Consider the following 16,567-nt stretch of genomic DNA (forward strand, 5'->3'; position numbering starts at 1 on the left):
TGTCGGGAGAGGGTATTCTGAGATAAAAATAAGTGGGCGACTATTTTCACCGGCAGATTGATTGAAGGGTTCCCCAGGCAATTTAAACACTCAACGAACGTTATTTCACTATTTTAATCAATCCACAGTTCACAGCAACTTATAAATACACAGTCCGTGGAAACAATGACAAGTCCTTCCGTAAGCAACGTTCTTAATTTCACTTCTTTAACCTCAACGGAACCTCACCTTCAATTAATTAAACGAACTGTCACTACGCAAGGCCATGTCCGCCGCCCCCTGTCGGGTGATGGCGCTGTTTCCACTACTGCAGTAAACAAAATCCTGCCACCTATTGAACTATAAACGAACTAATGAACTATTTACATTCACTAGGAATCTACCAGATGGCAGTATTTAAGAGATATTAATTCACAATATTAATAACAGATGGCGCTTATTCGTAAAAATCTAATTTAGAGCGAGTTAGCTAGAAAATCATAGTGGCGCCTTCTCACTCCACGACACGGCCATGCTGACATTTCGCCCGTCCTCGGGTGAAGCCGAGGCATCTGAAAAGAAATAAAGATGCGCAAAATATTCATTTCTCGGCTATCTCGCGCTACAAACAAAACATGAAGGTACGATACCAGAAATACTTAGATCGTAAATGTAACAATCACAATTTACTCAACATCACTTTTATTTAAAAATTGCAACAATATAGTAACTCTAATGCAGGTTACGCTCCTGCGCCTTAACAGTCTCTAAACCCTCACCAAGAATGCTAACCACATCTTGGCGCGGCTTGCAGCTCAACCCCCACCAGTTGCAGCTACCCACTGCAACGGCGCGGTTCACAGATGCTCGACCCCCATCAGTCGCAGCTACCCACCACGACGGCGCGGTCTACAAACAATTTACAACTAGACCCCCATCCCATAACGCTACCCACGTTAAGAGGCGCGATCCACAAACTATTTACAGCTCTACCCAATCAACAAAGAAAGGAATTCGTTACTCGTCATCTGCATCCGAACCATCAGTTTCCACTACATTTAGTTCCGGAGGAATCTGATGGTCTGGGACACTCCTCACTCTATCATGAGCATACTTGTAAGTCCTTTTAGAGGTCAAAAATCTAACTTCGTTTGATTCCTGTCCTCATTTTCGATCAATACAAAGTCTCCTACATTGAATTTCTTTAATGTTGACTTGGTTTTATCAAATCGAGCTTTGTCGTATGATGCACTATCACCCATGTTTTGAACCGCTTGCTCTCTTGCCATGTCAAGGTCTACACCGTCATCAACCTCCCCTATGGACATCAAGTTTAATGGTCTAGCAACCTTACCTATTAGGAGTTCAAGCGGACTCGCTTTCGTGACTCTATTAACGGTAGAGTTCATGGCCAATTGATCATCCTCAAGAGCATCCTGCCACGATCTGTCCTTACTAAATTCCGCGGACGTTAGCATTCTCTTGAGGGTGCTCATCACCCTCTCCACCTGGCCATTAGCTCTGCCAGATCCCGTCGCAATTAAATGGAGTTGAATATTGTGAGAGCTACAGAAGTCGGAAAAATCTTTCGACGCGAAACAGCGGCCCTGATCCGCTCTCGTTGTGGCGCTCCAATATGTGAGATGGCCCTTTTAAGGGCTTTGATACTGTTCCGACTATCAATATTGGTAGAGTGCTCAAGCAAAACGAACTTCGTGAATGCGTCAATAAGCACAAAAACATACTCCTTAACGTCATTCTTCCCACTCAATTTTTCTGAGGCATCGATGTGAATTGTATGCCATGGGGTAGTACCTTTGGGAATGGGGTGAAGTTCGGCCTGAACTCTGCCAGAATGAGGTTTCGACATTTTGCAGGTGATGCAGTTATCAACAAATTTGCGCACGTATTTGGTCATACCCGGAAACCAATAGTGGTCATAGATCTTTTCTAATGTTTTTTCAAAGCCCAAATGCATAATCGACTCGTGCACATTGTTGATAACTGCCCACCTAAACGATCGGGGGACAATCGGCAGACATCACGTCCGGCCATTCCTCTGGATCTTGCGATGTAAAACGTTCGAGCGAACCTTCTCCTCAGGTCATCGGCCGTCTCGTTTTAAAGATCTGAAATAATTTTTTGTATTTCCTGGTCTTTATCTTGCTCTCCTGAAGCCAATTTGAAGATAACTCAGCTATATCGACACGCTTCTGTTCGACACGCTCCGTAGGTGCGGGGGAAGTGAGCACAGGGATCGGATTTCTCGAAAGACAGTCGACATGAGCCATTCGGCTACCTTGTCGGTACTCTATGTCGAAGTTAAACGACTGAAGGTACGCCCACCAGCGGTGAACACGATCAGACAGATCAGCCTTCTTTTGTGACGCCTTAACGGAGTTACAGTCAGTAACCACCAAAAATTTTCGGCCCCGCAAGAAATGGCAGAAGTGTTTTACCGCGTTAATGATAGCTAGAGTCTCTAGCTCAAACGAATGATAGCGAGACTCAGCTGGAGACGTTCGCCGGCTAAAGTACTCTACCACTCGCTGCTTGCCGTCGACTTTTTGGATCAACATGGCTCCGTAACCATCGGAGCTTGCATCGGTGTGCAACTCTATGGGAAGGTCAGGGTTGAAGATCGTTAGGACAGGTTCTTTTGTCAATAGTGCAATAACGTCTTGACGTATTTTTTCATGCATTGGTTGCCAGTCAAGAGTTTTATTTTTAGCACTTGTAAGGATGTAGAGTGGAGCCATCATTTTGGAAAAACCGGGAATAAATTGCCTGAAGTAAGAGGCGAAGCCAAAAAATTGGCGAAGTTGTGTGATTGTAGAAGGGGGAGGAAGTTTCGTAAGTGCGTCAATTTTGCGAGGATTAGGTTGAATTTCTCCGTTCTCTACCACATAACCTAGGAACTCTACTCTTTTCATGAGAAAAGAACATTTCGCAAGATTTAGCGAGAACCCTGCATTCTTAAGAGCCCCCAGTACGATTCTCAAGCGCTCAATGCCTTCCTCAACGCTGGACGACAGAATTAGGACATCGTCAATATAAACGACGACATATCTATGAGCAAGTTCACCTAATGCTTTCATAATTGCTCTTTGGTAGACGGAGCTGGCGTTCTTCAGACCAAATGGCATAGCCAAGTATTCCCATTGGCCATCTGGTGTGACGAAAGCGGTCTGTTCTATTGATTCTTCAGAGACGGGTATTTGATTATAGCCACTAAGCATGTCAAGTGCTGTAAACCATTTCGCATTACCCAATCGAGCTATTTGCTTGGCAATAATTGGCAGCGGGAATCTGTCGTCCACCGTGTTATCATTGAGTTGTCGGTAGTCCACGCACATGCGGTCGGAACCGTCCTTCTTTTTGACGAGCAGTACGGGACTAGAAAATGGCGAATTACTCGGTCTGATAACTCCGGCTTCGGACAGCTCCTTTACTTTGGCCTTGACTATCTCCCTCTCCTCCACTCCTAACCTATACGGGCGGTGCTGAACTATGCAATTCGGATCAATTAGGCGAATACTAAGGGACCCGGTAGTTACTCGTGATTTTGCTACACCGGTAAGAAATGAGTCTGAAAAATCATCTAGCGTTTCTAAGAGCCGTGATCGGTGATTTTCAGGAATATCCGTGACGATTTTACTAAAATCTACTTCAATATTGTCGAAGTTTACTGATCTAGCGACTTGGTAGACATTAATTTCATCGCGCAAGAAGACTATGTTGTTCGAAGTCATGTTTACGAGAAGACCCTGGTCCAATACTTCACGACCTATCATGACGTCATTTTTAATACATGCATCGGGTACCACATGAAACAGAATCTCTACATTTAAGTGGTTAATTTGAACACAGGCTAAAATTTGTAAGGTGCTAAACACGCTTGTTTGTCCGATACCCACAAGTGCTACAGTGTTATTTAAGCGTTTGCCAGAAAATTTTGTAGCGACACTTTCCTTGGCAAGTGAGCATTCGGACCCAGAATCATAGTGAAACAAATACGACTCACCATTATTTATGAGCGTGCCGGCAGGATTGCCGACGTAGCAGACATCCACACGACGCGCGGCGACGTTGCTCGGAGAAGCGCTCGAACCTCCTCCACTGCTGGCCCCGGTTGCGCCACTCGTGCCACCGCCAGCGTTGCGCGTGCACTTGTTTGCGTAGTGTCCGTTTGCCCCGCACCGAAAGCAGATGGGTTCAGTGGTCCGACGAGCAGGTGTCGTGTCAGTGGTCTTTCCATTACCCGTGGAGGTTGATGATTGCTTTTTCGAACGGCAGTCGGCAGCACGGTGTCCTAACTTTCCACATATGAAACATTTCAGGTTTGGATTAGGCTTGAATCGCTTGACATCGTAGCCTCCTAGATGATTGAGAATTGGATTTCCTCTTCAGAAACGAGAATGCTTGAAGTTCGCGTTGCATTTGTTCTCTATTATTAAATTCTGTAGTGAACACAACACGTTGCAGACGGTCGTCGTATTGAGACACGTGAGCCAAAACCATAGCTATAGATATCTGTTCCACCGTCATGTCCTTCCAACGCGCACTCAACATCGTCATAAGCCGTGCAGCATATGCAGCGAGGGATTCATTGTCCATTGGCTTGCTATTTTTCAAACTAATGAGGGTAGCCGCAGGGGCTTCCACACAATCATAACGCGCCAAAAATAAGGTCTTGAATTGCGGCCATGTCATTCCCGCGTATGATACTTGAGAAAGCCAACGAGATGCACTGCCTTTCATAGCTCCGCTTAACGCCATAATAAGTGCACTGCCTTGTATTTCTTTTTCGGCTAGGCATAAATCGACAGTCGCGCTCCAAGCGCGCGGATCAGCGTCCGACTTTTCAGGATCAAATTGAGGTAGATAGATCTTTGGACTACTGACCGGTTGGGGTTGTCTCAGCGCGTCAACAAGCTCCTTCTACGATTCCAGGAACGCCCGCAGAAAATTTTCATCCATCTTGAACGGAGTGTTTTGTGCCTGGGTTTATCCCACGCACTGATGTCGGGAAGAGGGTATTCTGAGATAAAAATAAGTGGGCGACTATTTTCACCGGCAGATTGATTGAAGGGTTCCCCAGGCAATTTAAACACTCAACGAACGTTATTTCACTATTTTAATCAATCCACAGTTCACAGCAACTTATAAATACACAGTCCGTGGAAACAATGACAAGTCCTTCCGTAAGCAACGTTCTTAATTTCACTTCTTTAACCTCAACGGAACCTCACCTTCAATTAATTAAACGAACTGTCACTACGCAAGGCCATGTCCGCCGCCCCCTGTCGGGTGATGGCGCTGTTTCCACTACTGCAGTAAACAAAATCCTGCCACCTATTGAACTATAAACGAACTAATGAACTATTTACATTCACTAGGAATCTACCAGATGGCAGTATTTAAGAGATATTAATTCACAATATTAATAACAGATGGCGCTTATTCGTAAAAATCTAATTTAGAGCGAGTTAGCTAGAAAATCATAGTGGCGCCTTCTCACTCACTCCACGACATATATACTGACTGATTGACATAGTGATCTATCAACGCACAGCCCAAACCACTGGACGGATCGGGCTGAAATTTGGCATGCAGGTAGATGTTATAACGCAGGCATCCGCTAAGAAAGGATTTTAAAAAATTCTCCCCATAAGGGGGTAAAATAGATGATGAAAGTTTGTATGAAACTTTGTCAATTTTGAACCGATCGGGCTGAGACTTTGCACGCATAAAGCTACTATGGCGTAAGCATCCTCTGAGAAAGTATTTTAAAAAATTCTCCCCCTAAGGGGTAAAATAGGAGATGAAAGTTTTTATGAAACTTTGTCAATTTTAAACCGATCGGGCTGAGACTTTGCATGCATAAAGCTACTATGGCGTAAGCATCCCCTAAGAAAGGATTTTAAAAAAAATTCCCCCTAAGGGGGTAAAATAGGGGATGAAAGTTTGTATGAAACTTTGTCAATTTTAAACCGATCGGGCTGAGACTTTGCATGCATAAAGCTACTATGGCGTAAGCATCCCCTAAGAAAGGATTTTAAAAAATTCCACCCCTGAAAGGGAGAAATTCTACCCCTAACTACCCCTAGGAGATGAAATAGGAGATTAAAGTTAACATAAATAGGATTTTGACAAATTCAACCCCCATGGGGATAAAATAAGTGACGACAAAACTATGTCACAGAGTAAGTGTTGAGATTTCATTCTTCCTAATTAAAAACATACTAAGTTATTAATTAAAAGTGAAATTATTCTTACCTAAGCTAAACATAAAGATTTCGATATTGGCCACTACCTGGGCTGCGCCCCCCAAAACCTCCTGGAACGCTCCTGGATATGTTGCTAAAAACAAAACTGTATCGCGGCGTTAATGTTGAGCTTTGACGTGGGAGAGCCATGCTTCGGCACGAATGGGCCGGCTCGACCGGAGCAATACCACGACCTCACAGAAAACCGGCGTGAAACAGCGCTTCCGCTGTGTTTCGCCGAGTGAGTGAGTTTACCGGAGGCCCAATCCCCTACCCTTTTCCTTTCCCTACCCTTCCTTATTTCCTTCCGTACCCTCCCCTATTCCCTTCCGTACCCTCCCCTATTCCCTTCCCTACCCTCCCCTATTACCCCTTAAAAGGCCAGCAACGTACCTGCAGCTCTTCTGATGCTGCGAGTGTTTATGGGCGACGGAAGTTGCTTTCCATCAGGTGACCCGTTTGCTCGTTTGCCCCCTTATTTAATAAAAAAAAATCTTCTCCCTTATTAGGAACAAACTAAGTTATTAATTAAAAGTGCATTTATTCTAACCTAAACTAAACTCTTAGCCCCCGGCCCCTTCTTTGGGGGGCTCAGCCCCCTCCCCCGCTCCTGAAAATGTTGCTTTAAACCAAAGGGTGTCGCGTCTTTAGTGTTGAGTTGTAATTATTATTGTACTTTTTTAGGAACAATGTAAGTAATTAATTAAAAGTGAATTTATTCAAACCTAAACTAAACATACAGAAATGTTTCTTATGACAAAATAGTACTGCCTGGACATGAACAGACGGACAGGCTGATATTTTATCTTTGTGATTGGGTCCCGTTTTTACCCTTTGAGTAAGGGACCATAAAAAGGAGAAAATTATCCATCTCTGTTATTATATTATGCTAACGCGGACGAAGTCGTGGGCAACAGCTAGTAATATAATAAAGCGGAAGAGTTTGTTTGTTTGAACGCGCTAATCTCAGAAACTACTGGTCCGATTTGAAAAATTCTTTCAGTATTAGATAGCCCATTTATCGAGGAAGGCTATAGGCTATATTTTATCACGCGAAGCGAGCGAAGAAACAGAGGAAAATATGGAAAAACGGGGGAAATTATTTGAAAGGGCTTATCTCACGAACTACTGGAGCAATTGTTCTGTTATTTAGCACACATAAGAAGTAGACCACGTGAAGGATCATAGGCTATTTTTTGTGGACAAATATTTTGTCTGTGAAATATCTAATTTATGCGGGCGAAGCCGCGAGGAACGTCTAGTGTTATATATTCCGCTATCACAACTGCGTAGTCAATAGGTACCTAACTCCGTACTTCGTATGTCCAACGTTACATTGTGTAGTTATTTGGCGGTTGTTATTAAAACTTAATTACAATGGCCAAATAACGATATTTCATTCGACGATATCCGAAATTCCGGATTTATTAATTTTGATTTTGATTTTGAAATACGTTTTTAGCAATCCCTAAGGCATCCATTATACGATCATGCAAGCGACAGTCAATTCCGTCAATCATGAATTATTTTTGACTGATGGTAACTGATGGACTGACGAATGGTATAGACGGTCACTCAATTAGCTTCAGTTTTATGTCGGTCAAAGCCAGAATTTTCAAAGGTATACGTTTCTAATTTTTTCCTTTTAAGTCAGATGTGACAACTCTCACTCAAAATTCGTGACTGATGGTTGCATGATGCAAAAATAAAGTAATCCAGATTTTCGTCAATCAATTTCATGTAACCATCAGTCACTGCATTACACGGTAGGTTATTCAACAATGACAGTAATGACTGTGGTAAAACTGGCAGCAAAACCTACCGTGTAAGGCATCCATTACACGGTAGGATTTGATGTCAGTTAAAAATTAGAATTTATACCTTTGAAAATTATGGCTTTGACTGATATAAAACTGAAGAGAATTGAGTGACCTTCTAGTACCATTCGTCAGTCCATCAGTCACCACCAGTCAAACATAATTCATGATTGACGGAATTGACTGTCGCTTGCATGATCGTGTAATGGATGCCTTAGTCTAGTAATTTAGATAAAATTACAAGACTTAGGATCTTGATAAACGATAACATAAATAATAAAAACAATAACAGGTGTATAGTTTTAAGATATAGGCATGAAGCTTCTAGTGGTTTTACTCGCTTCGGTAGCATGTAAGAAAATGTTTATTAGAACGTTTTATAAAATCCCAAAGGTTTAAATAATGATAACAAAGATACTCAAGATATGTTTTTATTTCAGTGTGTGCTGGAGGTGCAATTCCCCAGATCCCAGGGGATAACAGCCACTATGTCGAAGGCGAGAGCCGCTATATTTGGATGCCCGATGGGGAGGGTAAGCCTCATCTAGTAGACCTTCAAGCTCCACCCGAAGAGGAGATACTGCGTACCCGAAACGGTGCTAACAATCAATACTGGCTGTACACTAGGTAAGATTTCATTTATGTTTTTCTTTATTTTGGACATCAATACTTATATTTACGAAAGTGTATTTGTCCTGCTATCAATCTGATTGTTAGTTACGCTTTGATCGTTTTGATGGATGTGAAGTTAAATGATCGGTTGAAATAGCGGGTAAATGTTATTTAATAGGTAATTTTAACAATCGTGGAATAATAAAAAAATATATATTTAAAGTTGCTACTAAGCTTTTGGTTCTTACAATCAGGAACCTACGAATGTTTACTTTACTATCCTTTTAAAATATCATTACGAATTTACAGACACAACCCAACAACTCCTCAGATCCTCATAAATGGGGACGCTAACTCCGTACAGAGTTCGAATTTTCAAGCGAACCGTCCCACAGCAGTCATCGCCCACGGCTGGAACAGCGATGGGAACTCTGAAGTGAACACCCTCATAACATCAGCATTGTTAGCTGTCGATGACTGCAATGTTATTGTCCTTGACTGGAGAAGCGCAGCAAGCGGACTTTACACGACATCCGTGCTATTGGTACCGAATGTGGGTCAGCATCTCGGAAATTTCCTGCAGTGGCTAATAAACACTACTGGTAGTAGCTGGACTCAAATACATCTGATTGGACACAGCTTAGGAGCACATATTATGGGTAACGCAGGTCGCCACGTTTGGAGTCAGCCCTGGAGAATTACAGGTATGTGTAATTCTTTTCTTTTGATATTATGTTGTGCCTCCCTAATTGTATCGGCCTAAAGATCGATACAATTATGGAGGCACATTCGACTATGATCGCTCATGATCAATAACGATAACTTCGCAATCATGATTTAATCAGCATGGGTATACTAATTGGAGCCTCAATGTTTGTGTATTTTACAAGTACTACCTACGTACATAACATATTATAATTGAAAAATACATATACAAGAAATGTATTTACTATTTTGTTTCCGTTGATGCAAACCAATACATGTTTATATAGGTTTGGATCCCGCTGGGCCCCAATGGGGAGGAAACTCGAACGCACTCAACCGCTTCTCTGGAGTCCACGTGGAGTCCATTCATACTGATGGTGGTCTTCTTGGAATCATGGACCCGATATCTGACGCTGACTTCTATCCCAATGGCGGGAGGAATCCTCAGCCTGGCTGTTTCATAAGTACCTGCTCTCACAGCCGGGCGTACGAACTCTTCGCGTCCAGCGTCAGGACTAACCATTTCGTGGGCAGGCTATGTGAGAACTTCAGCCAGGCAGAGAATAGTCAGTGCACTGGATCTGGTCTGAATATGGGAAACAATATACTTACAAAGCGCGGGTACGTTGTTATAGTTACAATGTCCTGTATCTTCAAGTCACGCAAATCTTTACACTAAGTACTATACGTTTTTTTTCTTATATATTCACAGAACATAATTGAATTTTCTGTTTCAGATTTGGGCTTTACGGATTATTTACTGGAAGAAGTTGGCCATTCTAAAACTTGTATCAATAAAATGTGTTTTTGTAGTACCTTTTTTATTTCACTCAGTGTAATCTCGAAGAAAATCAATTTTCTACTTGTATTGTACACTTGCTTGATAAACTAAAGTATACCACGTGATTGGCACGGTGTGCATGTCTTTATTTCTTTTGGTAAAAATTAAAAAGGCCAGCTGTCGTTTGTTGATAAATAATATATTCCGCTCCTGTAACAAAAAATTAACGTCTGTTTGGAGTCGGACAAAAAAATTAAAACAGAAGATATTATATATGATATTGAATGTACTGTCACTTCTTGGTGGAAATTCATCTTCAATTAAATAATTATACACTTTCCTTGGACTTATATAATTATTTAATAGAAGATATTATAGCTATGAACTATGAAGTTAAAAAATTACTAATCAAAAGATAAAAACTGAACCCCGACAATCACAATCAATTAGAATGTAGGCTCTGTAGTTTACTAAGCTATAATAGTTACTATCTAATGTTACACCTTCAAAGTTAGCGGTCACTACTTACTACGTCTAACAAAATCATTATCATTCTCTTTCCTTGGTATAGACAGACCGTAAAAATGGTTATTGGCTATTTGCCCTCAACAATTATCATTTTCATCTTCAGAAGCATGTTTTAATTTATCACTTAGACGTAATCATCTAACATACCCTGTTTTCGACAAGTCTGTATTTCCCATGACAAGAGTGTCACCAAAGCATGCACCAACAACTGCGAATGAGACCAACATGCACTGCCTTCCAATTAAATGACTGTTTTCAAGGCTGGAAGCAAACAGCTCGTAGGCTCTGTCATGAGCGCACGTTGCATCCTCACAACCAGGTTGCTTGGTACCTCCGTTTGGATAGAAGTCTACATGTCCAATAGCATTGATCGCTCCTCTTCTTATTGCACAAGTATGGATGACTTCGACATACTGTCCAGCATTGGTGTCCAGTGAATATGAATGTCCCCATAATGGTCCAGCTGGGTCTAAGCCTTGAAAATAAATCTTATTTACAAGCTTTGTTACATAATTTTATAATATTGCTTAAAAGTTTACAACATTAGTTATTTTTGTGTGATGTTCTTAAAAATATTTTTGACTTGCATACGCAATAATATAATTTGAAAAATCCAAATAATAATAAAAATAGTTTATGCTCTGGATTGAAGTATTCTAAGTGTAAGTACTCACATACGGTTTTGCTCGATCGAGCAATCACGTAGAGTAAAAACCACGGCTCGGGTTTTAGTCCACACATTCAGCATTGCTCGATAATTTTCCAGTTCGAAGGAAATTAGCTACGAATAATAAAAACTAAGGAAGATACTGTGTCAAAAAATTTGTCAAGCCGGCTCGATTCGAGCCTTCAATCTGGCTCGCCTTCGAGCTGTGAGTTTTGCGGTCCACACGGTGGTTTTTGCTCTATTTCGAGTAAAACTATCGAGCAAAACCGTATGTGAGTACTCAGAATTACTGGCGTGGCGGACAAAACTTAGTAGTTCTATATTTACCTGTTATCCTTTTTGGTAGACCACCGACTTCACGTCCAGCATTACCAACAACATGAGCACCTAAGCTGTATCCGACTAAATGGACTCTGTCCCAATCTCCACCAGCTGTATCAAACACCCATTGCACAAAATTTCCCAGATACCTCCCAGTGCTAGGAACTCTTAAACTGGTCCTAACGTAATTCTCCTGGCTATCACCCCAATCGACTACTATAACATTGACGTCAGTGACTTTGAGGTAGGAGGATTTGACAACTTCGTTTACAGGTGAATGTCGATCGCTAGCCCAACCATGTACAATTACAACAAGTTCTTTGTCAGCATCGTAATTTGATTTCATTAAAGAGTCTTTGTCACCGAAAGTGATTTTTTGCGGTTCATTTAGATTCGTCCTAAAATCAATAAAACTAGATACTTTAGTCTTCCATTAAATACACTGAAATATTTTTAAAATTAACAAAATCTTACCGCGTGTAAAGATAGTATCCATTATTAGCTCCACTTTCAGTAAAATCTTCAGTTATAATACTATACGAATTTTTTCCACTATTAGATTCAAGAAAATCTGGAGGACCCCTTGTTGTACCTTCACTTACTGAAAAAAAATGCTATTATTTTATTTGTTCCATTAACGCAGCCTTCTAATTATGAGCAATATAAACATATTACAAAAAGTTTAGATGTCTTTAGGACAATTAGTAAAGTTATTGTAAAATCTTACACGTAAAATAGATAACTAGAACCAGTACGAGATTACTGGTGAACATTTTTAACTGAGTGCACCAAACTAGTAAAAACACCATGTTGTTAGCATTTTATATGTAAAACATAATCAGCTCATAATTAATCTTATTAAATTATCGATTGGTCCGATAAAGTTTTTAGAATTACTTAAGCGACCGAGAATCTAAGCTGTAGAGTCGATAAAAATAGGCATACCTATGTAGGTGCACATACATACAATACGCACGGTTTCAACTACGATAAAAAGCATAAAATCAACATTTGTGACGCTGATAATTTTGAAGTCAGAAGCTGCAGTTAATCTACATATATAGGAATATAAAAACGTACTGTTATCGAGCGTGAGATGACACGAAATATTAGATAACTTATTATCTAGAATGTACAAAGTATATACGGCTGCTGTTAAGAATTAGTGTTTCATTCCACATAAAATCGGATTTTGAGATAATAATGCAGTTTTGTTCTTTATAACATAAGGTTTACGACAGTGAAATCCATTTTTTTGAAAACCAACTGTAGCATATTCTAGAGTACAAAAATGGTTAATGCTTATTCCTGTAAGTGAGGTTTTGTATATTATAGCATTTATGTATTATGTTTCTAAAATGATTTGCGCTTAAACCGCTGAACCGATTTTGATAAAATTTTGTATGCAGATACTTTTAATCAATTAAAATGACATTAGATACTTTTTTCCCGGAAAATGTACGGTTCCCGCGCAGTCAACAAAAATGAATTTGGCTTATGATATCGATATAGAGTACATGTAGATATTACGTAAGGTTTTGGAGAAGGACATAGGATTATATTTTTTATCATGGAAAATGTTCGGTTTCCACGCAATAAACTTTATTAATTTGCGTTTAAACTGCTGAACCGATTTTGATTAAATTTAGTTAATGTAGAAATAATTAGTTTATCACGTGCAGAGTTGGGCAAAAAGTAATTAGTAATTTTAATCATTATTACAAATTAATCAGATTAATTAGTAATTAGTAATTTTAATCATTATCACAAAGTAATTAGTAATTTTAATCATTATTACAAATTAATCAGATTGATGAAGTAATTGTTGTGCATCTGAAATTACCCGTAAGTTAATTAATTAATAATATTATGCATAAAATGTGTTCTAATTTTAGTTTGCAATTAGATTAATAATTTAATTAGACTAACGAGTATTTCAATAATTATGCCCAATGTCCAATGCTGGTAATTATAATAAATAAAAACCGGCCAAGTGCGAGTTGGACTCGCCCATGAAGGGTTCCGCAGCAGCAATAAGGTTAATTTCTATGAAATAAAAAGGTTTTTGATTTATTTTTATATTTCAGTTGATTTAATGAAAGGTAAATTAAGGTTTACCATTTATGGCCTATTAAAAAGAAAACTACTTGCTAGATCTCGTTCAAACTAATTTTCGTTGGTAGTTTTTATAGTATATATATTTTTATATATGTACATATATAAAAATATATATGTACATTACATATATATTTTTTTAAATTATCATGCCTCTACTTTAGAAGTTAGAGGGGGGGGGGGGGCACACATTTTACTACTTTGGAAGAGTCTCTCTCGCAAACTATTCAGGTTACAAAGAAATTATATTAGAAACCTCAATATGATTTTTGAAGACCTACGCATAGATACCCCACACGAATAGGTTAGACAAAAAAAAATTGTTTCAGATGTACCTAGGGAAATCCCTAAAATTTTGGATAATTTTTCAATTTTTGTATCAAAATCTTAATGCGGTTCACAGACTACATCTACTTACCAAGTTGCAATAGTATAGCTCTTATGGTTTCGGAGAAAAGTGGCTGTGACATACGGACGGACAGACAGACAGATAGACATGACGACGAATCTATAAGGGTTCCGTTTTTTGCCATTTGGCTACGGAACCCTAAAAACTCCCACACCGGTTTCGGTGGCGGTGGCCGGTTTCAATAAAACCAGGCCAGTTCGCAGGAGTAATATCATAGTGCCCAAGTGTGTGCGCAATACATAAGAGCTCTCTGCGGGAAGTGCGGGAAGGGAAGAAGAAGCGGGAACTCTCTGTCTTTTCCCGAGACATAACGTATATCTGCATACCAAATATCATCAAAATCCATTGTAGCGGTATAAGCAGAAATCATTTTATTTAACGCCTGGGAATCGTACATTTTTCCGAGATAAAAAGGATCCTATGGCTTTTTCCGGGACTCAAAGTATCTCCATACCAAGTTTCATCAAAATTTGTTCAGCGGCTTAGGCGCAAAATAGGAAACTTTATAACGCCATTTGTAACCGTACATTTTTCAAGACAATAATTATCTTATGTCCTCTCACGAGAGTCAAAGTATGTGCACACCAATTTTCATCAAAATCGGTTCAGCGGTTTAGACGCAAACCATTTTTGTTTATCATACGGGTACCGTACCTTTTTCCCGGATGTAAAGTACCCTATGTCCTTTCCCGACACATAACGTACCTACATACCAAATATCATTGAAATCCATGTAGTGGTATAAGCAGAAATAATTTTTATTGAATGCCTGGGAACCGTACATTTTTTCGGAATAAAAATGATCCTATGTCCTTTTCAGGGACTCAAAGTATCTCCATACCAAATTTCGGAAAAATCGGTTCAGCGGTGTGGGCGTGAGGTAATCTTATATCTTTAAACGAGCAATTCTTGTATATATACGATAAATCGATCTAGCTAGGAATAATTTTTGAAAATGTCATTTTATTTTTGAAAATGTGATTTTTAATAACTGCATAAAAAATGGTGTTTTTCCTGACTTGATGAAGCATAGCAAGATTGTTCCTTTATTTAAAGCCGGGACTAAATCGGATCCCACTAATTTCAGGCCTATATCGATTCTACCGACCTTTAGTAAAATATTTGAAAAAATTATTTTAAAACAATTACTAGGGCATTTTAATTCAAATAATTTGCTGCACGATAACCAATACGGATTTACTAAGGGTCGATCCACAACGGATGCTGGTATAGGACTTCTTTGTAGTATTTTTGAAGCTTGGGAGGAGTCGCAGGATGCCTTAGGTGTGTTTTGCAATCTCTCCAAAGCCTTCGATTGTGTTGAGCATGCTACATTGATCAGGAAACTGCGCCACTACGGCATAAAGGACTCTGCTCTCAGCCTTTTGACTTCTTACCTTAAAAATAGGACTCAAAGGGTTGAGGTAAATAGTAAAAGGTCCAATGGAACCAAAATAGAATTAGGTGTCCCACAGGGATCTATCTTAGGCCCATTTCTTTTTCTCATCTATATAAATGACTTACCTTATCTAGTAAAAGATAATAATAATGAGATAGTGCTTTTTGCTGATGACACTTCACTTATTTTTAAAGTGAAGCGACAACAGTCGAACTACGACGAGGTAAACAGTGCTCTCTCAAAAATAGTACATTGGTTTAATGTTAATAACTTACTTTTAAATTCTAGTAAAACTAAATGTATAAAGTTTACTTTGCCCAATGTTAGTCAAGTCCAAACCAATGTGCTATTAAATGATGAGAAGATGAATTTGGTAGATAACACTGTATTCCTAGGTATTACACTTGAAAGTAAATTACAGTGGGGTCCTCACATTGCTAATCTAGCAGGTAGGCTCAGTTCTGCAGCATATGCAGTCAGAAAAATTAGAGAAATTTCTGACGAAGACACGGCACGATTAGTATATTTTAGTTATTTTCATAGTAGGATGTCATATGGAATCCTTTTATGGGGAAACGCTGCCGACATTAATACAATATTTGTGCTGCAGAAGCGAGCCATACGTTCTATTTATAAAATGTCTGCTTTAGAATCTCTGAGAGATAAATTTAAAGAAATTGGTATTCTAACTGTTGCTTCTCAATACATTTTGGATAATGTAATATATGTTAGAAAAAATATAAATAAATTTAAAGTTAAAAGTGACATTCACTGTAGAAATACTAGAAATAAGCACAAGCTGGACATGCCAGTGATCAGACTTAGTAAAGTCAGTAAATCTTTTAAAGGTCAATGTATACGCCTTTACAATAAAATCCCAGAAAACGTTCAAAATCTTTCCATTAATAAATTTAAAAAAGTAGTCAAAGAGCGTTTGTGTGCCAAAGCTTATTATAAGGTCAATG

The 16,567-nt window shown here is 39.3% G+C and overlaps 2 protein-coding genes across 3 annotated transcripts; one reads left to right on the forward strand and one right to left on the reverse strand.

Moving 5' to 3' along the window:
* Window positions 1-8,354: 8,354 nt before the first annotated feature.
* On the forward strand, window positions 8,355-10,172 carry LOC121730278 (pancreatic lipase-related protein 2-like). 2 transcript variants are annotated; one of them, XM_042119255.1, is made up of 5 exons: window positions 8,355-8,417; window positions 8,506-8,692; window positions 8,987-9,381; window positions 9,670-10,003; window positions 10,120-10,172. In XM_042119255.1, the coding sequence occupies exons 1-5, from the start codon at window positions 8,381-8,383 to the stop codon at window positions 10,163-10,165; spliced, it is 999 nt and encodes a 332-aa protein (XP_041975189.1). In that variant the 5' UTR covers window positions 8,355-8,380; the 3' UTR covers window positions 10,166-10,172. The 2 variants fall into 2 exon arrangements, with proteins under 2 accessions (XP_041975189.1, XP_041975188.1); XM_042119254.1 differs by having other exon boundaries at window positions 9,670-10,128.
* LOC121730281 (pancreatic lipase-related protein 2-like) lies at window positions 10,137-12,620 on the reverse strand. The gene is made up of 5 exons (XM_042119259.1): window positions 12,407-12,620; window positions 12,154-12,280; window positions 11,686-12,077; window positions 10,839-11,166; window positions 10,137-10,373 (listed from the first exon to the last, which is right to left on the reverse strand). Exons 1-5 carry the CDS (start codon window positions 12,486-12,488, stop codon window positions 10,328-10,330), a joined length of 975 nt encoding a protein of 324 aa, XP_041975193.1. The 5' UTR covers window positions 12,489-12,620; the 3' UTR covers window positions 10,137-10,327.
* Between the last annotated feature and the right edge of the window lie 3,947 nt (window positions 12,621-16,567).

The sequence above is a fragment of the Aricia agestis genome, chromosome 9, assembly GCF_905147365.1.
Source record: "Aricia agestis chromosome 9, ilAriAges1.1, whole genome shotgun sequence".
Lineage (NCBI taxonomy): Eukaryota > Metazoa > Arthropoda > Insecta > Lepidoptera > Lycaenidae > Aricia > Aricia agestis.

Bases quoted from the DNA above. Each gene is read 5' to 3' on its own strand.
- LOC121730278 (XM_042119254.1), top strand. From the start codon at position 8,381: ATGAAGCTTCTAGTGGTTTTACTCGCTTCGGTAGCAT. The intron at 8,418-8,505 runs GTAAGAAAATGT...TTTTTATTTCAG, and splicing joins TTTACTCGCTTCGGTAGCAT to TGTGTGCTGGAGGTGCAATT. The intron at 8,693-8,986 runs GTAAGATTTCAT...ACGAATTTACAG, and splicing joins CAATACTGGCTGTACACTAG to ACACAACCCAACAACTCCTC.
- LOC121730281 (XM_042119259.1), bottom strand. From the start codon at position 12,488: ATGGTGTTTTTACTAGTTTGGTGCACTCAGTTAAAAATGTTCACCAGT. The intron at 12,281-12,406 runs GTAAGATTTTAC...ATTTTTTTTCAG, and splicing joins TCTAGTTATCTATTTTACGT to TAAGTGAAGGTACAACAAGG. The intron at 12,078-12,153 runs GTAAGATTTTGT...TATTGATTTTAG, and splicing joins GGATACTATCTTTACACGCG to GACGAATCTAAATGAACCGC.